The 26,158-nt window shown below is 38.8% G+C and overlaps 1 protein-coding gene across 5 annotated transcripts in view; it reads left to right on the forward strand.

The window, feature by feature from the left end:
• Nucleotides 1-26,158, forward strand: part of adgrl3.1 (adhesion G protein-coupled receptor L3.1) — a 204,705-nt gene that overhangs the window by 128,019 nt on the left and 50,528 nt on the right. For all 5 annotated transcript variants that reach the window (XM_066660024.1, XM_066660026.1, XM_066660027.1 and 2 more), the window contains exon 11: nt 13,470-13,653. In XM_066660024.1, coding sequence (XP_066516121.1) covers nt 13,470-13,653 — 184 coding nt within the window. The remainder of the gene's footprint in view (nt 1-13,469; nt 13,654-26,158) is intronic.

Below are 26,158 nucleotides of genomic sequence, written 5' to 3' on the forward strand. Positions count from 1 at the left end.
ACAAACCCCTGTCCTCGTAAAAGCGGCGCCTCCAGCCGCTCCTGTCTTCATGAACGCTGTGCCAACGGCCGCTCCTGTCCTCGTAAAAGCGGCGCCTCCAGCCGCGTCTCTCTTCGTGAACGCGGCGCTTCCAGCCGCGCCTGTCTTCATGAACGCGGCGTCTCCAGCCGTGCCTGTCCTCGTGAGCGCGGCGCCTCCAGCCGCGCCTGTCCTTGTGAACGCGGCGCCTCCAGCCACGCCTGTCTTCGTGAGCGCGGTGCGCTCCTCTCCTGTCTTCGTGAGCGCGACGCCCGCCTCTCATGTCTCCGTAGACGACGTCGCAGATTCCTCTGCCTCCATGGACGTCGTCGCAGTTTCTCCTGTCTCTGTGGACGACGTCACAGATTCCTCTGCCTCCGTGGACGTCGTCGCAGTTTCTCCTGTCTCCGTGGACGACGTCGCAGATTCCTCTGCCTCCGTGGACGTCGTCACAGTTTCTCCTGTCTCCGTGGACGACGTCGCAGATTCCTCTGCCTCCGTGGACGTCGTCGCAGTTTCTCCTGCCTCCGTGGACGACGTCGCAGGTCCCCCTGCCTCCGTGGACGTTGTCGCAGGTCCCCCTGCCTCCGTGGATGTCGTCGCAATTTCTCCTGTCTCCGTGGACGTCGTCGCAGGTCCCCCTGCCTCCGTGGACGTCGTCGCAGGTCCCCCTGCCTCCGTGGACGTCGTCGCAGGTCCCCCTGCCTCCGTGGACGTCGTCGCAGGTCCCCCTGCCTCCGTGGACGTCGTCGCAGGTCCCCCTGCCTCCGTGGACGTTGTCGCAGGTCCCCCTGCCTCCATGGACGTCGCCGCAGGTCGCCCTGCCTCCGTGGATGACGTCGCAGGTCCCCCTACCTCCGTAGTCATCGCTGCAGGGCCTCCTGTCTCCGTGAGCGCGGCTCCCTCAGCCGCTCCTGTCTCCGTGATGGCGGCTACGGCCGCTCCTGTCCCCGTGACTGTGGCTACGGCCGCTCCTGTCCCCGTGACTGTGGCTACGGCCGCTCCTGTCCCCGTGACTGTGGCTACGGCTGTTTCTGCCCCCGTGACTGTGGCCCCGGCCGCTCCTGGTGATGTCCGTAGGTCGGCCCGAAGGACTTCGAGGCCGATCCCTAGAGTTGTGCCCAGGCTGGCTTCTCAGACTGCCCCACAAACATTTGCCAGTCCTGGGCACCCCCCTGTTATATTGGTTCCCCTGTCTGTCCCTGTCCTGGTTCCTGTCTCTGTCCTTGTCCCTGTCTGCCTTTGTCTCTGTCCCAGTCCCGGTCACTGTGTTTGTGTCAGTCCCTGTGAATGTCTTGGTCCCTGTTCCCCTGTCAAGTCCAGTCCAGTCTTCTATGAGTCCTGCCCAGTCCCCTGTCAGCCCTGTCCAGTCTCTGTTTCAAACCCCTGTCCAGTCTCAAATCCCGTCTCCTGTCCAGTCCCCGTTTCAACCCTCTGTCCTGTCTCATGTTCAGTCCCCTGTTAGTCATGTCCAGTCTCCATATCCATCCAGTGTTCAGTCACCTGTTTTGTCTCCATTCCAGTCCCCTGTCCTGTCACCTGCCCGTGTCCAGTCTTCTGTCCCCAAACCTGTTCAGTCCCCTGTCTTGTCACAGTTCCTGTCTAATGTGCAACCCCAGTCTCTTGTCAAGTCTCATGTGTCCACTCCTGTCCTGTCCAGTTCGTTCCAGTCTCTTGTTGCCCTCTTTTGTCAGTCACCTGTCATGTCCCATGTCCCGTCTCAGATATTCGGTCCTGTCGTGTCCCCAGCTCCTGTGTCTGTTCCCGTCCTGTCCTGAGTCCTGTCTCCCTTGGTTCCTTGTCTTGTATTAGTCTGTCTTGTTTTCCTTGCCCTCTCCCGTGCCAGCTCCTGGGGGGTTTAGGTGTATGCGCCCCAGGAGTTGCGCGTTCGGGGGGGGCATCTGTCACGCCCTCGTCTCGTCGTGTCTGTTTTCCCCGGTCATGTGCTCTTTCTCAGCACATGGCTATGTTTTGTTTATGTTCTTGTCTCCGCCCTTGTCCTGCCTTTGTTCCGCCTCCTCGTCTGTGTCATCTGTTAACCCGTCCTCCTCGTTATCTGTCAAGGTGTGTCTCATTTATGTCTTGTATTTAAGCCCTCTTGTCTCACGTCCTGTTTGTCGAACATTACTCATTTCTCCGTTGTCTTCAGTCCTGTCGGTCATGTTTTCTGTCTGTCTCCGAAGTTTCCTCTGTCGTCGTTTCGCTTTGTTGTCCGTCTGTCCCCGTTTACCCTGTTTATTTCTTAGTGTCTAGTTTAGTCTGTTTTCCTTATGTTTAAAGTCTCTGTTTTGTTATTTTCAGTTAATAAACGTTTACTGTGTTTTAGCGAGTGCGTCCGCCCTCAGTCAGTCCGTTCCGTGATCCTGACACTGAGGGATATCTATACTATATATATATATATATATATATATATATATATATATATATATATATATATATATATATATATCTATAGTATAGATATCCCTCAGTGTCAGGATATATATATATATATATATATATATATATATATATATATATATATATATATATCGTAATCCTTTCAGTAGCTACAATGTACAGCTACAATGTAAACATGTAGACAAATTAGAATAGTCATATTAGTCAAAGTAACCCTTAAGTAGAAGTTAATTTATTAGCATAAGACAAAAAATTTACACACAAACCTCCAAGTTTTTCAAAGAATCATGTAAGGATCTTAGAAGTTGGTTGCACTTTCTGCTTCTCATGACTCAAGTAATCCCAAATGTGTTCAGTGACACACTAAAAAATATTACTTTACCACATTATATTACCACATTACATTTTTTTACACATCAAAGGGTGGCTTGAAATGAAATAATCTAAAAAAAAGTAAGTTTATAGAGTCATTTTTTCAGTGCACTGAGGGTTTGTCCATTTATAAATAGAAATGGACATTCCATGTCATCCCAGAGATGCAGTAGTGTTGAACACTGCTTTCTGTATAGGGGCCTGGATCATTATTCCTCCTTCACCAGATTTTTCCTGTTGGTGCTGTATCCCAGTTGGTATCATTCTCCTGGCATTAGCTGAACCCAAAATGAAGAGAAGGTAATGAACCTTTAGGGAACAAAACTAGACATAAAAACCTCTGTTGTACCTTTAAAGGTACATTTACGCTGTTTATGCTTTTAGTAAAAGTATTGTACTTCTATTGTACTATACCTACTAAGCTCTTATTGTGCTTTTCCACTACATGTGGTCGGCTGGACTCGACTTGACTAGACTCGGCTTGACTCAACTTGAATCGATTTTAGCTGGCCGCTTTTCCACTAGCAGAACTCCCTTGCAAAATGAAGCCTGTGATGTCGCAAAACCCCATCTCTGATGGCAACCACAGGCTTTGAAAATCACAACAATGGCAGAAGTAAAATTAGGCGCTGTTTACTTGTTGTGTATTCTCGTGCTCCACACCCCAGCTCTCACAGATCACAGTTTTCCTTGTTGCTCATTTGGCATTTGTTAGAGATTTGTGTCAGCCACCGACCCAAGGAGTATTTGAAACTCTTCAAAACACTAAAATATATAAATACTATAAATACTTTATGAGCTGCCATTGTGAGTCAGAGAAAAAACAAACATGGCTGCTGCTGTTACTTGAGAGATTTTACAAGCCGCTAGTTTGTGCTGGAGTTCTGCATTTTGTGGTGATTTTGTGTCTCTCTGGCCAATCAGCCCACTGCAGGGTTTACACATCACATCATTACTCAGCTCAATTCATACAATGAATCAGACTTGTTGTTTCCAGCACATGCATGTTTGGGTTGAAATGTGAGGAATTTGGAGGAAAAATCAACACCTCAAACAAATTCAGAACAGTTTTTGCAGTGTGGCATGGAGCATTATCCTTCTAAAGTAGGCTCCTGCCCTTAGGGCCTATCATTGTCATGAGGGCATTGATTGGTCTGCAACAGTGTTTAGCTAGTTGGTGTGTGCCAGATTACATCCACATGAATCCAGGGTTTCAGCCCAAGGTTTCTCAGCACTAGCACACTTCCTCCACTAGACTCCCACTATGCATTCCCATAGTGATTGACACACATGCAACTTGCCATCAACCTTTCTATTTCTCCACGGTCCACTTCTGATGCTCACATCAACTCCAGTTAATGCACAGCAATAATATTGGCATTAATGGAACGTTTTTGATAGTTACTAAACACTGAATACTGGGAACACCCCAAAAAACCTGCCATCATCTGTTCACTTACTGCCAAATAAATGCCACCTCTTGAGAGGTGTAACAATCAATGTTATTCCCTTCAACTGTCACTGGTTTTAATGCTGTGGCTGATCAGTGTCAGCAAGTATTTAATGTCAGTAATTGAAAGACAGTCGATTTTGTGTGCTGTTTTCTATAGAGGATTCCTAACACTGTTGAAGGTAATTAAAAAATTCCGGCACCAGATTGCTGAATTGTGTTGAGGCCGAACACTCTGTACAGAGAATATTGGAGAATTCCAGCATTCCGGAACAAATTTTTGACACGTCTTGTATGCTGACATGATCAAATTCTCAATGGTCACCAAATAATGCGACCCACATGCGCATGTATGTGTTTGTGTGTGTGTGTGTGTGTGTGTGTGTTTGCGCGTACTTGTACACACGTGCTGGCCTGACGCAGTCTTTACGCTGGATTAGCCCCTCAGCTTCAAAGCATTTCAGTTCTGCTCCATTTACCAACCCTGTGGAAGGCGCAGGCCCTGTGTGTGTGTGTGTGTTTGTGTGTGTGTGTGTGTGCGTGTGCATGCGTGTGTGTGAAAGCTGGAGGTAGAGGGAAGTGTTTGTAATAATAAGCAAGGCTAGACAGATAAGAAAAAAAAATGCAACTGGCCATTTGGGCCACCAAACTATTTACTGTTGTGGCCAAATTTAAAAAATTATGTCCGGAAACAACAGTAATTTCTACTGGAACCTGTTTATATGGGTATGTTAATTTAGGCACCCCTGGGTCTGATTAACATTGATTTACTAAGGAAATCATCCCTGGAGCAGATGTGTTCAAATGTGGACCTTAGATCCATGTTCCAGGCCGGGATTTTAATACGGCCGACTGGTATATCATTTTACCTGGTCATTCAGATAGATTCATTAGCAGTTATAGCTATAGTGTCATACCAGCTGGCCATTTTAAAATCCAACATTGCAACCTGGATCCAAGGTCTGGATTTGCTGCAGCTACTAAAGCTGGTTCTTTCCAACAAAGTAAAATATCAAACAGGGCCTAGATGTAAATGGCCAATAAGAGGCAGGGACTATGATGATGTTTAAAGTGTTAAATCAACACTATTATGGTTAACACTGCAAGTGCAAGAATTTAGATAAACAGAGCTACTGGGAAGTCTGCACCGGAAGATTTTTTAAGCTGTTTTTAAAAACACTGATCAACACTCTCAGTGTTAATTTAACACTATTGAATTAGCTGTGTAGCTTATATTTAGCTAAAATACCGTAAAATGACTGTACATTTACTATGAGATGTTCAATGTTTCATTAATGAATTCCTTTAATCATTCATTGTCTGTAACTGATTATCCAGTTCAGGGTCACGGTGGGTCCGGAACCTACCTGGAATCATTGGGCGCAAGGCAGGAACACACCCTGGAGGGGGCGCCAGTCCTTCACAGGGCGACAAACACATACACTCACACACTCGGACACTACCAACGTGTGTTTTTTGGACCGTGGGAGAAACCTGGAACACCCGGAGGAAACCCACACTGACACGGGGAGAACACAAAAACTCACAGACAGTCACCCGGAGCGGAACTTGAACCCACAACCTCCAGGTACCTGGAGCTGTGTGACTGCGACACAACCTGCTGTGCCATTGCATTATTTTTGCAAAATTTGACCCTTTATAAAATGCACAGATTATGAAAATCACATACATTTGGGTATCTGGTGTTTCTACTAACCCACAAATGTTGAAATAAGGCACCCCAGTCAGTTTTTTGTGGGTTGCCTTAGTCTGAATATATGGGATATAGTATTTGACTCCCCTTCTGACATTAGTTGGGAATTCTTTAGAGTTGTACACCCTCCGTCTCAATATCTTCATTCGTACTGGACCCACTTTAATGTGAGAGCACAAATATGGGTTTAAACTGCATAAATCAGACATAATAACCGCAGAGAAATAACAGAACTGAGCAAAAACAGTGCTACTGCTTACTTGTGGTTATCTCATTCTCATTTAAAGAAACCAGAAAACAGCTTGGGAAAACAGTGCTGCATTATTAGAACCTTGTGGTATTTTATTTAGACCCCAGGAAACAGTGTTAACTTGTAGGAAAGATGTATAGTATGTCACCTTTTAATTAATTATTTATTTACTGTACTTAATAAAATCATATGGTCTGCTGCTCCTCCATAGACCGGGAAATTAGCCAAAATATAATGACTGAATGAATGAATACATAAATTAATAATTTAAATAAATAAATAAATACAATTATAATATGATTTTATGTCACTGTGAATTAATGAATAATGTATAAAGTGCAAAGGAATTCTTTAATTTGTAAAAGTTTTGTTGCTCATGTATTTATTACTGTGTTTTAGCGTATTTTTAAATATATTAACATATGATTCCTGAAGAATTTGGTGGTTTGGGAAGGGGGTGGGGTTGAGGGTGGTGGGGTAAATAAATAATCTAAAAATCTTCAAGGTGTGTGGCCTCTCGGGACGTTTTAGTGGCTTAAATCGTGAACAGTTGTGGCCAGGCGGCAGTGGGCTATAGGAAATATCGACCCTGAATGAGTGTGTTTGGAAGAAAACACTCTTTTCTCTATCTTTTGAGGCTTTCATAATACGCACACACATTTCCTCCTGACCTGCCGCCACACCGTGTCAGACGATTTCTTCAGCGCTTTCTTCGGCATGATAGGAAAAAAAAGCAAATGTAGCACTCTCTCACACTCATCCTCGCCTCTTTCTCTCTGTCTCGCTGTCTTTCTTTCTCTCATAAAAGGGTCATTACTTTTATGGTGTCAAATTGAATATACTCATCCACATCTCTCTCTCTCTCTCTCTCTCTCTTTCTCATTCACTCTGTCTTTCTCTGTCTCTTTCTTTTTCGCACACACATACACACTCTTGCTCTCACTTTCTATTTCTCTCTCTTGCACACACACACACACGCACACTCGCACACACACACAGTGCTACTGTAACTGGGGCAGAATGATTCAGCCAATAGCCAGATTACCCTGCAGCAAGATGACAGACAAACGAGGAAACATCCCTCCATCTCTTGGCCGGGGGATGAGTGAGTGTGAAATACAGGAAAAATAAAAGATGAATTATGTGATAAAAGTCCTTATTTTATCAGCATAAAGATGACTGCAAGGATGCACTGTGCAAAAGTCGTCTCTTCCCTCTTGTATGATTTTAGACTTTTACCTCTGAGATATGGTGACAAGGGTTTGTGTAAGATGGAAGAAGTCCCATTTTACTCGCTTATCTATGTGAACGATATTCATACCAACAAAAAGGCTTTGATTTCATACTGTTCATATTTCAAACTGTTTATACTGTTCATATAAAAAAATCACTTTATCAGTGCATTAGCGTATTTAATGCTCCACATATGGGGAGATCTGGAGCTCCTACCAACACCCAAACTGTGAGATAGCTGTGAAACTCTGTATGGTTGAGTATGTCTTAGGCAGCTATGTAAATGCTTACAAGTGTGGTCATATTAGACACTGGGTCTTGCTGCAAGAGCATGTGATAGTTCTTTCTCCTACTATACAGAGTTTCTCAGAGGCTACTTTTAGGTAGTGTGCCTCTTGGTGAGAGACTTGGTTGAGACTGGTTGACTGCTGGACATGCCTCCATGCACTCAAAGACATTTTGCCCTGTTGACAGACTTTGAGAGGCGGTGCATCATTGGACTAAGAGAAGCAACATGGTCATTTCAGCTAATTGCTGACCATCTAAAGTTACTAAATGATTGATCTCTACAGTTTTCAATAGTCTGTTTATCACTGTGGACACATATCCTTTACAGTTATTTACAGTTACTTCAAAGCTGTGATATTGAGCAAAACCTGTGTATTAAGGTCATTTTATACGTTTAGCTGCATGTGATATAGAGAAAAGTGATACATTGGATGTTATATGATCTTTTGCTTAGATAAAAAATATTCCTAATTACACTTCAGTGAGATTTTGACGGGAAAAAGATGTAAAGACCCAATTCTTTCTTTAGTGGGTAATATCTACAGACCAATCCGTGTCCATTCAGCCAGAGCACAGGCTAATTAAGGATCATCATATCAGTGCTGGATCTTGGCCTTATACTAATATAATTGCTTTAGGTGACAGTTGGTCAGTGCTCATATATTACTGATTTCTCTGAGCATTTGGGAAGAATTTATACTTTAAGGCAGAGGCAAAAATGCACATATTTCTATCATTTTAAAAGGTCCATATTATATTTCTTTCCACAAGTTTACACAGTTTCCTGGGGATTTAATGAAACATCTGTAAAATGATTTGGTCAATATACCACAAGGATCAAACAACGCAGCAAAAAAACCTCCGTATCAAAACACATATTTTTGTATCGGGTGGATGTAAATAATTTTTTTTACAAAATGGGGATACAGCAGAAAACATTTGGGAATCACGGCACTAAGTAAACATGATGATATTATTCAGGTATCTTCTTTTGTTACTGTGATGAACGTAGTGAGTAACACACCATTAGTGCTCCAAATTACATTCTGAATGTGTTTAAAAAAACAACACTTTTATTGTGCACCTTAAAGTGCTGATATACACTAATTATAAGAGGTCTCTACAACCCTGTGGATATATAGAATATATAGGATATCTCAGTGTGAACTGCTAATATGGAACAAAACATTACATTCCTTCTTTTACAAATGTACTTGAGTAGAGGTAAAATGACCAACATTTGAAAAATCTCTACCAACAACAGAATCTAATTTTAGACAGTCTTTCCCCTAAAATACACAAGAAACCTATGTTGGACGCCCTGTTATATCAACTCATAATAACCCAGTTTCCGGATGACTCAACCAATTACTCAGTCTATACCTTCATTTGTGAAAGATTCATATTTTCCTCAAGTCCTTGAAAGCTTTAGAGAACAATGCACATGTGACAACTCTACTACTTTTTTTTTAATGGACGTCAAAAGTTTATACACAGTCATCCCTAATGAGGATGGATTAAAAACTTATAAAAACTTTTTCTCACTTGTGCAACCAGAAATGAAGCCTCCCATCTATGTTTTCATGGAAGTATTAGATGTGTCGGCACTAAATTACTTCCGTTTCAGTTCTGTATTAATCACAACTGAAAGGTGTCAGTACCGACACTAAAATGGGACCCTTCTTTGCAAGAGGCATTGTATGAGAGAGTTTTAAAACAATTTGTGGATGCGTATTCTTTCTTATTTCCATTGATGACAGATTTTTATTGCCAGATGCATATCTGATTATATCTGGTGTCTCCTTTCATATTTTTCCTATGTTTTACCCAGTCCAGAGTGTATTTTTAAAAATTATTTTCTGATTGATTTGAATGCTTCTGTCTAACCATTGGCCAAATCATCAGGAGATTGCTATGAAACGAGGGTGGAATTGTGGATGTCTATTAACTTGAATAACAGAACTGTGCAGTTAGAACTGGGCAGTGCTGTTGTTTGTAAAGATTTGGTGACACTTCACATATCTTGGAGGAAGCACATGCTAGCCTTGTGAAAGATGTTGCTTTTGGGTGAAACTGACTATAACTACAAAGAAACTGCACACAATCTCCCCTTACAGTGTGACATCTCAGATTGATACATCAAGAATTCATATTGTTTTAAATTGTGAATGTAGTTTTGAATAACACCTTCGAAATTTAGGTCTCTCTCTCTCTCTTTCTCTCTCTCTCTCTCTCTCTCTCTCTCTTTCTCTCTCTCTCTCTCTCTCTCTCTCTCTCTCTTTCTCTCTCATGCTCAGTGAGCTTTGGAGCCCTTTGGAAAGAATGTTCTAGTTTAACCATCTTGAAAATTACCTGCTTCACCTCCTAGAATTTCAGAAGCTTTATGCTTGCACTGCCTTTGAGGGAGTCCAGTTCAAACTTATTTCTCAAGAAATAAGTCAAAAAGTTAAATTAAAATAATTTCTGTTATATTTTCCCAGTGATAATTTATGCAGGGTAAAGTGAATTGCTTTTAATAAAAATTACATTAAAATATATTATACTGTAAATACTGAACTGACTCCTAGGATATTGAAAAAATGTAGAATATGAATCACTTTCTACACATGTATAACAAAATTGCTTATACTTTTGAAAAATTTGACATTATACTGTATTATACAAAAAATATAGGTTGTCTTTCATTCATTTACACAGCAATTAAATACAAGGGATTCATTTTGGAGCACACAAAAAAGTGGTGGCAAAATTACAATGAAGCATCAATTTTTTCAGTATTTCATGTAAACCCTCTTTATTGCAACTTCAATTTATTAGCCTTTGTTATGACCTCCATTCCATTCATTCACAGTTTGGGGCAAATAATGAGTTAAGAGCCCAAATGGCAGAAGAAGTTATAGAAAAATCTATATTTCTAGTGTTGTTTTTTCTTCTTCTTCCTAAATGTGAGGTCATTGTGTTAGAGAGCACTTACTCATGTCTAACCACCCAGTCTTATTTCTGCAGGACAATGCAAACCTACTTTCATCTACCTGTTTTAGTAAATGTGAAAAGGAATAGCAACACTACAAATTGGTTATAATAATAATAATAATAATAAGTTAGATTTATATAGCACCTTTCTAATACTCAAGGTCGCATACTAAATGCTGTACTGTCCTAAATTCGGTTGAACTACATTGCATCAAAATTTGAATCATTTTCAGAAAATTTGAGTTAAAATTTAGATAGAAACAATAAAAAAATTAGGTAAAACCTCAAATGTGCTTTTGTATCACAGATCATTCACAGGTCACTGCTTTCTTTTACTTGTGTGCACGTTCCTTACAGACCCAACTTGTTCTAATTTATGGTCATATTTGCTGACAAAGGCCTAACATTATTTCTGACTTTTGCACAGGAACATTGTCTTTGAGTGTGTGTGTGTGTGTGTGTGTGTGTGTGTGTGTGTGTGAGTGTGTGTGTGTGTGTGTGTGTGTGTGTGCGCGCATGCTTGCACCTGCTTTCATTTTCGCTCTGTTGCATGTTCCCTATGGAACTATCTTCTTCGTTCTGACAGATTTATATTTTACCATAGAGATAGACACCATTGCTGTCAAGGTGTATGTGTGCTGGAGGTGGTGATTGATATATATATATATATATATATATATATTAATGCCCAGACAGAGGTAGCAGTGGGAGAAGCAGGAAAATGCTTTATGGTAAAGCCAGGCATTATGGGAAATCATTGTTGAAGTTCAGGTGTCAAATTGGTGACAACGTCTCTTCGCTCAGGTGCCTCAGTGTGTGTGGGTCGGTGGGTGGTTGTGTCTGAGTGTATCAGCCCCTGGGTCTATTTTTATTATGGATACAAATGACAATCTGACAATATAAATTTAATTGATTCATAATTTTCAATTCTTAAGGAAATTATTTGAGGAGAAAAAAAATCGATTTCATATAATTCAACATGATTCAGAATTTATAACACAGTATTTGCCGTGCTTTCAATTTAGAATTCATGAGCCTGTAAATTCAGAAAAGTCTAGCCTTCTTTAGGTACTATGTCCATAATCAGCTCAGGATACGTTACTAACTGCCTAATAAGCTCAGTAGCAAACAGTCACCTATAGAAGCACACAACAGAATAGACTTGTTCAAAAATAACCTGGGTTTACAAAGTATTCATTGCAGAAATTCAAGAGATAGAATGGACAAAAAGTGAATGTGGCAAATTATTGGAAAATGTAAATATATTTAGGTTAAATAAAGGCTGTTTGTGTTAACCACTTCAGATTAGCTCACTTAATGCTAACATTGAAGCTGGTCAGCAAAATATTAGACAGAGCAGGTGAAGATATATTAGGCAACTTGGTTTTTATATTTAAGTTTTAATATTTACACTGAATAGCCACTAGATTAGGAACATCTACCTTGTGTCTACACTCATTGTACATTTTCTCAGCTCCACTGACCATACCGGAGCACTTCGTAGTTCTATAATAACAGACTAGTCCACCTGCTCCTCAGCATACTTTAATGATGAAGTATGATTTTGGTGATGGATCATTCTCAGCGGTACAGTGACACTGATGTGTTGGTGGTGTGTCAATGTGTGTTGCGCTTGTTTGTTGAAATTAAATGTAGCCATGTATCATAATGCAATATGGGAATAAATGTGATTTTAGGGACATACAACATGTTTGTGTGGTGTTCCCAATGAAATGCAATAACTGATTAATACATTTCACTGTCAGTTTGCTGTATAATGATAAACTGTTGCATACTACTCCCTAAACACTTTAAAGTTCCCTTCAAACTGAACACTTACACTCCTTAGGATTTGGAATCTCAATTAAGATGGCTGAATACCCTGCATATTTCCCTTCAAAGGGAAATACTGGGGTGATTAGAATACATCTATTGTCCATGAGATCAGGAATGTGTGTTTAAATTATTAATTCCCTGTAATACTAATTTTCTGTCATTGCTGTTTTCAATTTTTATGTTTGAAATTATTAAGACAGTTTCATTTTGGTACCAAACAGAAACGTGCATGTGATATAGAACATGAAATATTATTACAGAGAACATAATAAAATAATAATAACGCCAGTACTATGATTAATGCATGGCCTCAGTAAATTTCAGTAAACATCTTTCACAGAGCATGAGAAAAAGCTAAGGAATTTTGATGCTGATTTTTTTTCCCCAATCAAAATAGGTCCAGCAACTTAAAGTAAAGTGATCATTGTTACTTAGCAACAGGATCACTTAGTGATTTGATACTAATGTGGTGAGAAAAACAAGGTTTTTGCAGAGGTCTTTATAATACGATAGCCAAGCAATTTAGATAATCAATTTTAGCATTTCTAAATCAAGAATTTAGAACTTTCAAATCAACATACCATATTACACAGATGCTACCATTCGTGTTTTTGCTCATCTCTGGAGCACTGAAGAAGCCTCTGTTGTCCGGTGTAATGTGCTGCTGCTAGATGTTGCACCATGAACCTGAACCATATTTCGTTCCAGTGTATACAAGTCATATTGAGAAATGACAATAAAGACCACTTGACTTGACAAGTCTCTCTCTCTCTCTCTCTCTCTCTCTCTCTCTCTCTCTCTCTCTGCCTCTCATTTCCTATTAATGCCAACAAGTTATATAGAGAAATGACAGTAAGGACCACTTGACACATTCTTTTTCTTATTCACGATGTCTTTCTTGACCTCTCTCTTCCCTCTCTCTCTCTCTTACTCAGGCTATGGTGGAGACGGTGAATAATCTGCTGGAAGGCCGTTCCCAGGCTGCGTGGAAAGCTCTGGCGGTCAATGAGCAGCTGCGCTGTGCCACCACGCTGCTGGACACAGTGGAGACAGGGGCATTCATGTTGGCCGACAACCTGCTGAAAACTGACACCATACAGGAGAGCGCCAAAAACATCCGTACGTTTGTACATGCACGCACGCACGCACGCACGCACACACACACACACACACACACACACACACACACACACATACACATACACATACACACACACTCATTCTTATGTTAGAATGTGTGGTCATACATATGCCCCCTGTGTCAGTGCCAGTATGTCAAACTCAGTCAATAAGCCGTGTTTTTCAATGTATAGTTCATGCACTCTTAAACATTATGGTTCTACAAAGTTCCTTTTTTAAAGGAAATGGTTCTAGACAGAACTCTGAACCCTCGAAGAACCTTTTGCATGGTTAAAGGGTTCTTTGCATCTTTAAAGGGTTCTTCAGATTGATGGAGAATGTGCTACAGGTGGTTCTATATAGCACCTTTCAGAAAAGAGATCTATATCGCACCAAAAACAGTTCCTCTCTTTTTTTTATGATGTCAAGCTAGTTACAATAGAGTACCCTTTTAGGTGCCATATAGAATCATATTTTGCTTTCCCACTGTGTAGAGATTGTCAAGCCTCTGAACTCTGGATGCTGCACTGTGTTAATTCTGTCACATCGAGTGGTGACACAAAAGAGTTAAGCAAATCTTTGTAAGGTATATCAGGAAATTTCATCAGGTCATTCTCTCACTCTGCAGATGTGGTACACGTGTGCAGTGTTGGTGTTTTATGGTATTTTGAGAGCACTCCCAATACATTTTAGCTCAGGCCTCACACACAAAAATAATTATAATAAAAAAAACCTTAAAAAACTTAGTTCAATTAATTTAAGTTTCTGTTCAGGATAGATTTGAGACCTTCTCATAAATGCTTTGATGAAACAACAACAATCTCACCCATTCACATCAGTTTAATCCTATTTTAGTTAAGAGCAGGGAAATTCTCTTAAATACTGCACGACTTAAGGTGGAATGGAAGATTCCAATAAAAAATGTACTGTTATATGAAGATTTTAAACCACACAGGTCCTAAATGCACACTGATCATTGTTGTAATATTATTTACAGAATAGATATCAAAAATGACATGGCACTTCTTACCAATAATTTAATAAATTCTGTGTACAACAGAGTGCCCTATTAACTGTGTTGTGTAGTATTTTGTGGTTTCTGCATTTTGTAATGATGTCCAAAAACAGTGAACAATTTTTAGTGGACTCAAAAAAATCCCACAATGCACCACAATTAATAGTGTACAACTGATAGAGTGCATGAAGTTGTGTTTAACATGGTTCACAACCCTGCTGAATTTAGTTAATTATAATAGTGCACTGTTTAGTGAGTAATGCAGGTAATAAAGAGTAGGGGGCCTTTTTCAAACAGCTTGGGATTTCTGGTACCTTCACTTTAAAATAAACAAATCTGAGTTGTTACTAGATGTTGGAATTTCCAAGTAGGAAATTTCAACTGGAACATGCCACCAGCCCTGAGTTCTGAATCCAAGATGGCTGCCTACACTTTAACAGTGTATGAAAGCAGTATATTTCATTAAATCAGCCATACCAACAGTAGAGTTCAGCTTCTATATTTGGATGTGTTTCCATGGTGTTTGGATGTGTAAAATATCACACAGTGCAGTGTCAGTGCACTGGTACTGCTAACAATGCTAATCAGGAAAAGCTAACAATGAAAACCTTGGGCAAGGTTTTTGAATACCTAACAGAAACACAATCAGCTTGGCATCATTTCCAACTTCAACATATGACGTACAAGGTAAATGGAACGCAGTATGAGAGAAGCCCACTTTAAACCGACTTCTCATTTGCTAAACAGGCCATAGCTAAACAGATGTGGATTAAAAAACTTTTAATCCACAAAACTTTTTTTTCACTACTCAACTTTTATTCCTAGAACCAGGAGTTTCATAGAATCCACTGTTGATGATCAAATTTCTCTAACATAATCTGGCTGCACAGAGGAGGTGGGATACACCTCACATAAGCTGACTTTTTTTTTTCTTGAAGTCACTTATAAATTCTGGAGGTTGTGGTTTAGAGGCGTATTTTGATGAAGAGCTGGTAGAGCAGACATTGTAAAGATTAGATTTGTGAACATTTGCATGTGAGCCAAATCATTATATGTAATATATCAACTCCAGCTCTATAGAACCAAGACATTCTTACCTCCTACAACTGAGGTATCAAATTATGAATAAATATATAATATATAATCAAATATATAAAATGTCCACTTAATGTTCTTCCTGATATAAATGGAATTAGCAGCTTCTGCTCTTATGGAAGCAATTTAGACTATAGACATTAGAGCAAAGTTGTAGGCGTTTCAACCATCTTGGAGTTTCTTGGCATGGGGTCTGGTGACCTTATGTTCATGTGTGGTTGCTATTGACCAGTGCTTTTTTTGTGGGTATTGTTCCAGCTTTGTGTGCAGCACCCCAGCAGTGGAAATCACTTGTTAATAGAGGGTTCCACAAACATTTAGAAATACAGTATAGTGCATTTATGTGTACAACAATCAATAATTTAATTTAGTTTTCAGGAAAAAATATTGTCTGACACACACAAAAGGCACAATGTGTTTAAACTTATTGAACGCAGTCACTGCAAGTATGGCAGGCTATATAAAGCAAGTCAGATTCAATATACATGGGAATTACACACACATACGCATTGTGATGCAAAGCACATGTTGGATAAGACATGCTCCACAGGATCTGAGCCTCTGCTGCATGTGTCCCATCTGCAAAAGATCAGAACCATCCAAAACATTCACACATCATACACACACACATATACACACACACTATTATGCTTCAAGTTTTCCAGCAGTGACATGCAGGTCAATCAGCATAAAGGAAGTCTAGTCTTCTGAAAAGAGGAAAAGTGTAGCAAACACACACACACACACACACACACACATTCCAAGTGCTTAGATATCTTATATTTTACCATTCTCACACTGCAACCATAAAGGCTAGGAAGTTAGCATCCTGACCCATAAATCCATTAGAGTGTTACCAATAAAAGAAGTGTGCGTTTACAGCAGTCAGTAAAGTGGCTGCAGGTTGATGGGTGCAAGGGTTCACTTACTTCAGGCGTCTGCAACGGAATAGGCCTTGAGGGAGGCGCCTGTCCAAACGCTGTGCAGCCATGATGCTGAGTGTGAAACACACATCAGAGCCATGAGGAGAAAAACACTCACACACAAAGAAGCACACACAATTGTACCACTAATTAAAAATATCTGCATAATTAATAAGCTAACATGTAAAGTCTTTCAGACTGGTTTGATGTGAAAAAGCTATGAAGTATTGCATAGGTATTACACCGAAGTATTACACCAAAGTGTTACATAGGATTTTAGGCCAAAACAAATGCTTCAAAGATAATATTAGATAATATTTTTACCTTACAGCTTCAAAATCATTGTGATGTTTCACTGACCTGTAATAGAGAGAATAGAGCCTCTGTTCTTGCTACTCTGGGATCAGCACTGCAGAAACTGCACTATGTATTTTTGGAGGTGTGTAAGAAACCACCCTTTGATTTCTTGACAGTCCGGTAAAATTGAACTACACTTTGCAGCTGTAGCAGAGGAGTAAAAATAACAACCCATAAATCATTGTGTTCCTTTAAAATCCATTTTGGTGCACGCAGGGTACTTTATGTAAAATAAACATATTTTATGTCTTTATATTTTAAGATTTTCCATTATCTTATCATTATCAACTTTATGCATACAAATTCTGTAGTTTTAGTTTCCATTTTGGGTTTCAAAAATATACATGACTGTGTATTTGTGTTGGAGCTATCTCCACCTTTGTTTTTTTCTGAAAAGAAAATCACAAAGTTTCTTTATAATGTAAAGTAATCCATGATGACTGACTTTGTTTATTTAGATTATTCAGGGATTAGTGGAATTTCTTTTTAAAGTTATACTTCAGTAAAAGTTTAATTTACAGTGTTTAAGTTTGTGTCTGTAATTTCCATATTTAATGTTGCACTGGAGCTTTGAGGCTAAGTAAATATATTTTCAGGCCACCTAACACTTACATAGAAACATAGTAAATAATACATTAAAGAGTACAAAGCCAAGCTATTTGAATTGAAACTCACTTTTTCAGGTTTGGAATTAGCTAACTAACTGGTTACAAACATGCTGCTAGAAGGAGAAAGAGTTAAGTGAATGAGTTTAAAGGCGATGTCTAAGATTGTGTGGAAACCCTGTTCTCTTTTGTTTACTTTCAGAAGCTCTGTGTTTTTTACTGTGGAACAGTATGTTTAAGGTTTAAAAAATACTGTTGTTTGTACGTAGCTGAGGTTTAACTTATGTGTAACTGTGTATGTGTAAAAAGTTTTATTCACTGTTTGAAACTTATTTGTTACTTGAGTTGTTTTTTTTGTTGTTGTTGCATTTCCAGTCTATATTTACTTTCATTAGCGCTCTCACGAATTTAGAGTTTTAACATTTCGAGGTCTTTTCATTGTCCAAAAATCACCAGATGCCCCTTCTCTGCCATGAGCAGAGAGAGAGAAAGCCTAGCATACCAGATTAGACTAAGTCCCTTTGTTTTTTACCCATTTAGAGATTTTGTAAACATATTAGACAATTTTAAGCATGAAAACTGAATGCAGAGCTAGAAAATGGTGAGGAAACATCCACAGAATTTTATAAAAAGTGTTTTTACATCACCTTTAAGTAACATTAGTTCAGGTTTGGCCATTTGTCTTGGCAAGACTTGGCTGCCCCTCTTGTAATTACAAGCTATATCTCACCTACTGTGGCTATTTGTGGCCTTGTTCCGGTTTTATTTTATGCAGTAATAGCAAATCTCTGAAAGGGGTACCATGGTGCTTAGAGAAACTGAGCTATGCATGAGGTTGTGTGTCCCTTCATTAAAAATAATGGTTTTGAGATTGTGGAGCATTCTGTGTGCAGTGGCTTTATATTCCACATATTAGCATTGGCAGATGCTGGACATTTAGTCGTCTTTCAAGTCTCTCTCAAATACTCTTGCTTATGTTCTTTATAAAGCTGTACATAATCACATACAAATATCTGTAAAAAGGACAAGAAATACATCTCTAATACACTAATACCTGCCATCAATTTTATTGATAACAGTGTTTAACTCTTGAATGTTTTGTAGAAACCACATAATTTTAAATAAAATGAATACCATGAGCTAATCATGGAAGTTTAAAGCAAGTGTGTTGACTCCAGCAAGTGTGTTGACCCCTCAGACTCCAGAGGGATTAAATATGCAGTCTGCAAAATACATTTGCAGTTGTTATTTACATTACCTTCATAGCTTCAGTGTAAATCTAAAGAAGCAAACTTCAGGCACCAAACGTTTCAAGTAAGGTATCTCTGATTTTGCCAAGATAGAGATGAAACAGTGACCTAAGAAGATTTGACATGCACCCATTAAAAAAAAATTGTTTGAAAATGAAATAAATAAAGAAAGAAGTGTGTGAACGTGTGAGTCTGAGCCACAAAGGGAAGGGTTAGAAGAAAACGAGAACATGAGAGACCAAATAAGGACACTGAGAGAGTGAGAGAGAGAGAGAGAGAGAGAGAAGTACATGATAAATGAACATGAGGAACATAACAGCAAGGACAAGCCTGCTGAGAAGATTGACAATGAAGAAGATGCTTTTAAAGCACTCAAAAACGAGGGGCGAGAGATAGAGAGAGATAGAGATAGAGAGAGAGAAATATTAGAAATGTTCAACAAGGGTGGACACACCCAAATAAATGTGTCATCAACAATATTTTTAGGTAAGGTAATAAAAGTTCATAATAATTTTTTGTTGATTTTCAAGGTGAACAAATTTTCCTGTAACTATTTTACTATAAAGGATGAGGTCCCAATAAAGCTACAACAAAAGCGCTTTATTATGCAGCCCGACTTGAGTCAGGTTTCTAGGTAATAGACAGATACATGTACAGTGCTATATAAGAATCTTATGTTTTAAGGTGTCTTTTTATGGCTTGTTTATCCCATAGGAATTACCTGCTATATAAAAATATTTTCCTTTCTCTATTCTGCTGAAAGGCAGTGAAACTCTGAGTGAATTTTTTTCATATCTACCACTTTGCTATTCAGAATGACTGTTCCGTTATGCAGTATTTTGGTATGCAGCACATATTTTTACAGTGTATGTTATAGCTAGAACCTATTAGTCAGTGTCATTTTATTTTCATTATCTGCTCCTTCACATTATGTTACTAAAATAATTAACCAACATTTTGAAGTTCTGTTTCCTTAGTAAGTTTCTATGCTATGTATAAGCAATACAATACAATCCTGACTAGTTGAAAGCATTTTTGATTAGTGCACAAATTTTCAAGTTGGAAACTACTGTCTTGCTTAACACCTGTAAATATGATAGGTTTACAGTGTCAATTTAAATATTGTACACTGTAAAACAAAATGTGTTTTTGGACATTTATTGAAATTTTCATGGGATACAATTAAGTAGTATTAAGAGTATTAGTTTTTGTTTGTAATGTCATAGCTTTGACAGCAATTTTCAAACAATATCTTTGTTCTGCATTTTGGATGCATATAAAAATGCAATTTCCAGCTTCCTAGCTATCCTTTTTTAAGCATGTAAAGTCACGCATTTTTTAATTAAACATTTGAAATTGATAAACTTTACACAGTAATTGTGAAACTTATTGATAGGAGTGCCCCGTATTCTAAAATGTGGAAAATATTTAAATAATTAACCCCTATCTGTGACCTAATGTGCCCAAACTATTGACAGGCAGTGTAAGTGGAGAGGTATAATGTATGTAGAGACAGAGAGAGAATGGACGAGAAAGAGAGGTGTCAGAGTTCAGGGAGGCTCCCTTCTACTCAAGTGCTTCCGCAGAACACAAGAAGAAATTTATCGTTCCTGGCAAACAATTTAGCCGCCATTCTGCAACTCAAGGCCAGTCCACATGCATCTTGTTAAAGGCAAACTGCTCTCCGAGGGATAACTCTTCAGGCTTTGCTCCCTCCTCCACTCTCTCATTTCTTCTGTCTTCCTTTCTTTTCCATGAATTTCATCACTCCTTTTCTGTATAGAAACATCTCCTTTAATCATTTGGCCTTAAGGATTTTTCGCCAGCACTTTGGTTATTAGCGCAATGATGTATTGGTTCACAAAAAAAAAAAAAAAATCCTTGAACATTGTTAATTGTAATCATTCACTGACAGTGGTAGAAAAAGCACTGAAAATCCCCACCAGGTCTCAAAATCATGTGTTTAATAATGCTTAGCTCCTCTTGGATAGCTTCCTCTTGGATAAATAAATAGATTTGTTTGTTAGCATATAGCAAATTTCACATTTCTTTGTTGAAAATTCTAGTTCTAATTCTAGTTACTTTCATTAAAAAAGGCAAAAAAGGAGTGTTACCTAGCAGCTTAGGTTCACAACAAACTTGAATCTAACATGGCCCAGTATATATAAAGATTCTAATGATAAGATCATAATACACTGACAGGAAATGTATTTCTGTGCCAGTCCTAATTAACTAAACAGATTAAGCAATTTTTGAATATTGCAGGTGATTATGAGTTTAAAAAGATAAGAGATAATTGATGGTTTTCACATTCCACATGATGGTTATTAAATATGGCAGGAAGATCTGCTAGCCTCCAGGCTAAACTAACATGCTACTTTTCTAATTGTCAGTAGGGCCTAGCATCGCTAACAAGCTGACAGCTTCACATCACAGTGCATGTTAGCCTGCTAGTTTAAACTACTCACTCTAGTAGAAAATATTTTTTTACTAATGAAAAGAAATTCAATGCTTCAAAGGTTTTCTTTTTTTTTACATATTTTAACCAAAATACTATGGAAGTAATTAATTTAATCCATCCATCCATTATCTGTTAACCGCTTATCCAATTTAGGGTCGCGGGGGGTCCAGAGCCTGTAATTAATTTAATGAAGTTGCTAATTCTCTTTCCCTTTTCACACAGATATATATTAATAAGTTTTAGTATAAATTTAAGTTTTATTAATGTAAAGTAATTACTTTATATACTGGAAAGGTGAAGTCTGCTTGTCAACACATAAAGGAAACCAACTATAAATCTATCAGATATTCTCTTTATAGAATAAGCACACCATAAATATCTATTAGTATGTAGCTCACAACAGATAAATATATCTCTTCTTAATTAAACATACTGAAATTTAGCATTTTCCATATAAATGGTCTCATTCTGGTTTAATTTCTTGTTTAAAAAAGGAAATGTAGGACATGTCATTTAGCTCACTTTTCTCCTCCATGTGGACTGGTATGTGCTTGTCTGTTTTCAGGTAAACATTAGTTTTCACTTGTATTCTTGAAAGGCCACAGATTTGCCCATATTTAAGGTGGAATGGGACAGTGATCTAAACCACTGCTCTGTAACTAAAGGCAGGTGCATTCCTTGTTGTAAGGACAACATGTTCCTTCTGTTCAGTTTCTAACTTGTAATACACTTTGTTGTAGGTTTTACTTTGTAATGGCTGGTTGTTGTTGCTAAGTTACAGGCGCATGCAGTGAAGTGATAATTAAAGAGATACGTACAGAGTGTCATTATTGGGAGATTCTGGAACTAAGATTATCTCTCAGCCAATCAAATTGCTGTTGATTGGATCTAACAGTCAAACAGTTAAGGTTATTTTGATGTATGAAATTAATGGCACAGTGTATTCACTGTATTAGAAGGATGTTAATGTAAAGTACATTTAAGACTCACTAGAGCAAGTGATCCCTGGACTTCTTAGATAGTTTTCTTCTAATCTATCTAAAATCAGATTTTTATGCATTATATAAGCCTTCTGGTAAGAGAAGGGGGAAATAAAAGGATGAATTTTTGTTCTTGGTTTTTGATCCTGAATCTCAAATCTTACCCGAAAGCTAATCTTAATCTTGCAGTCCAAATCTCTCGCCATTATCCGTTTATTCAAATGAGCTGCTGTACTTCCTTCTTCTCTCTCTCTCTCTCTCTCTCTCTCTCTCTCTCTCTCTCTCTCTCTCTCCCTTTGCAACTCCCTTGTTGCTTCAAGCTGCTTCCAGTAAATGAATCTGTAGAAAAGATAGATGAGGGTTTGCAATAGAAGAATGTTGGAAAGGGTCCTTTTTACTGTTTTTCATGCCAGAATGTAGATATTGTCTCACTTATATGACAAAGATTAGCTCTAAATATAAATATAATCTCTTTTAAACGGGATAACAGCATAGTCGCAGCAGTGAGATCAAAACAACTTTTTAGTTTTGTATAAAGAGGGCTTAAATCTCATTTATGTGTGTGTGTGTGTGTGTGTGTGTGTGTGTGTGTGTGTGTGTGTGTAAGAGAGAGAGAGATTGAGAGAGAAAGAGAGAGAGTGAGTGGGTGGGTTGTGTTATGCTCCATGTACAGAGTGTTTGTAAAGACTATATCCAGCTAATTAGGTTAGGCACAGCATGAGCAGCTCTGCTGCCTTTGTGTGTTTGTGTCTGCTTTGAAGACAGCGTGTCTGCGTTGCAGAGCTGGATATATATATATATATATATATATATATATATATATATATATATATATATATATATATATATATATATATATATATATATATATATATATATATATATAAACTGGGCTGCTGTGTTGCTATCTTGCATACACATGCATACACTATTCCTCTGATCATTACCCTAGGGGGGTGTGTTCATTCCTTTAGGCACGGCATGAGTCTGCATGTGTGTGTGTGTGTGTGTGTGCATGACTTCCAACATGCCTCTGGATTTCTCTGGCTATATGACTGGTTCATTAATATAATAGATTTACCAGACTGTAGTTGCATTTCACTGGAAATCCACAGCATTGCATGCTTTCAAATACTTGTAGATCAATCCTTGACCAAGGACAAATAGGTCTGAAATGGCCAACATCCATAAACCTAAAAAGCACAGGTGCTGGGAGGGGCAGTAGCCCCGCATCACCATGACAGTTGGACTTAAACCCTGAATATAGCTAAATATTTAATTATAAAATATTTGTTGTTTGAAAAGAAATGTGGCCAGAATACTGTGAGAATTTTAATGACTCTTTGTGCCTGGCTTCCTAAATATAATATGCTTCACTGTAACCTTTATTAAATAAACTATGTGTAAAAGTTTGTAGGCACTCCGTGATAATTAGTAAACTCAGCTGGGCATGTAATTAGTGAGTGCACCCATTGTGGACAAAGACATTCAGTTGTGCTCAATGTAAACTATAAGGACAGAAGTATTAGAAATCTTAAACATTGCACCTACAGGGGCCACAGGCATTAATATGGAGTTGATTCCTCATTTGCAGCTATAACAGCAGGTTTGGAACACGACTTTTACACACTCTGCGCCTCAGCACTCAGCAGCCCCTGCTCTGTAAATTTATGGCGCTTTTCCACTACATGGCTAACAGCTACATTGCTGTCCCAATACTTCTGTCAATATAGTGTATTTCACACATCAGAAAAGCAGAAACCCTATCAGTCGCATCTCTGGAAACGCCAACCAATTAGTGTTCTCCTTCAAGCATGTTGAGCTTTTCAATAATGTTCTGTTAGTGGCAGTTTGAAAAGAAACAGAGGCTGATAGAATACGCTTACACTATTGGTCTATTCATCTCTTCACACAATGTAAATGGCAGCTGACTTATTTCTGAAAAATTTTTCTGGAAAAAGCATAAACAAACTGAGTTATGCTAGGACATAACAAGACTGAATAAATCAAGAAAGTAATAAATGCAGTTATTCATCAGACAGATCTTGTGTGTATTGACCAGGAATGCTTGAGAAGAATATATCGGTCAGCTTAGAGGAGAAAGCCTTAGTAAGAAATATGAGACCCTCTCTAATTTCATCAGAGCTGAGCTGTTCAGCAGTCACTGCAGTATAGAAGGACTGACCGCAGTAGGATCAGGCTCAATAAAACGATTCCCACCGACGTTATGTAAGTGTAACCCAACCGCTTGCGAAATACTGACGTGCTCATGAGATCAGAAGGAGGCTCAAAAAGCAATTAGGCTTTGGTAATTGATTTTATCTGATCTAAGACAGTGTAGCGAGGCTGTGGTTCAAGAAAAATCTGCGCAGACACGCAGATTACAAACTCATATTACCAACCTGTACAAGGACAATTACATAATGATACTCTGCTGCTCATAGCCTGGCTACGAGCCGCAGGTACTGTATGAGGAAGATAAATTTAATTTGGCACACGCACTCGCATACACAGAAAATGATTTAAAGCTGCATAACTGTATAATTCTTCTCCAACTCATCATCCACCCATGGGGAAGGTAGTGTATGACAAACACACATATACACACAGTTTTGCCCTCTGCTGTATTGTATCATGCCATCAGGACAGCCACACGTGTCCAATACACCACCTATCTGACCAAACTCGTAAATGATCTGTTTTGAAAATGCCAGGCCAAAGCACATACATTTACATATTTATGCTTATTTAAAAAAATTACAGTTTACATGTGTGGTTATAAACATGTTTTATAAGCCTGCATTCCCCTTATCTGTTTATTACAAGAGCTTCTAACTTTTATACCTGCATGACTATGCTTGGATAAGGGATCCAATTGTAATAATTTTGTATATATAAGGGCGGCACGGTGGCGCAGCAGGTAGTGTCGCAGTCACACAGCTCCAGGGGCCTGGAGGTTGTGGGTTCGATTCCCGCTCCAGGTGACTGACTGTGAAGAGTTTGGTGTGTTCTCCCCGTGTCCGTGTGGGTTTCCTCTGGGTGCTCCGGTTTCCTCCCACAGTCCAAAAAACACACGTTGGTAGGTGTATTGGTGACTCAAAAGTGAATGTGTGTGTGTGTCTGTGTTGCCCTTTGAAGGACTGGCACCCCCTCCAGGGTGTATTCCCGCCTTGCGCCCAATGATTCCAGGTAGGCCACCCACCACGACCCTGAACTGGATAAGCAGTTACAGATAATGAAGAATATAGGATTTAGGTCTTTGAATACTCAGTAGATATATGTCCAAAAGTTTGTAAAAACCACTTATATTTACAAACCGGATTCCAAAACAGTTGGGACACTAAACAAATTGTGAATAAAAACTGAATGCAATGATGTGGAGATGGCAAATGTCAATATTTTATTTGTAATAGAACATAGATGACAGATCAAATGTTTAATCTGAGTAAATTTAACATTTTAAAGGAAAAATATGTTGATTCAAAATTTCAGTGTCAACAAATCCCATAAAAGTTGGGACAAGTAGCAATAAGTGGCTGGAAAAAGGAAATTGAGCATATAACGAACAGCTGGAAGACCAATTAACACTAATTAGGTCAATTGACAACATGATTGGGTATAAAAAGAGCTTCTCAGAGTGTCAGTGTCTCTCTTAAGCCAAGATGGTAAGAGGATCACCAATTCCACCATTGTTGCGCAGAAAGATAGTGCAGCAATACCAGAATGGTGTTACCCAGTGTAAAATAGCAAAGACTTTTAAGTTATCATCATCAACTGTGCATAACATCATCAAAAGATTCAGAGAATCTGGAACAATTG

This window comes from Hoplias malabaricus, chromosome 2 (assembly GCF_029633855.1).
Source record: "Hoplias malabaricus isolate fHopMal1 chromosome 2, fHopMal1.hap1, whole genome shotgun sequence".
NCBI classification, from domain to species: domain Eukaryota; kingdom Metazoa; phylum Chordata; class Actinopteri; order Characiformes; family Erythrinidae; genus Hoplias; species Hoplias malabaricus.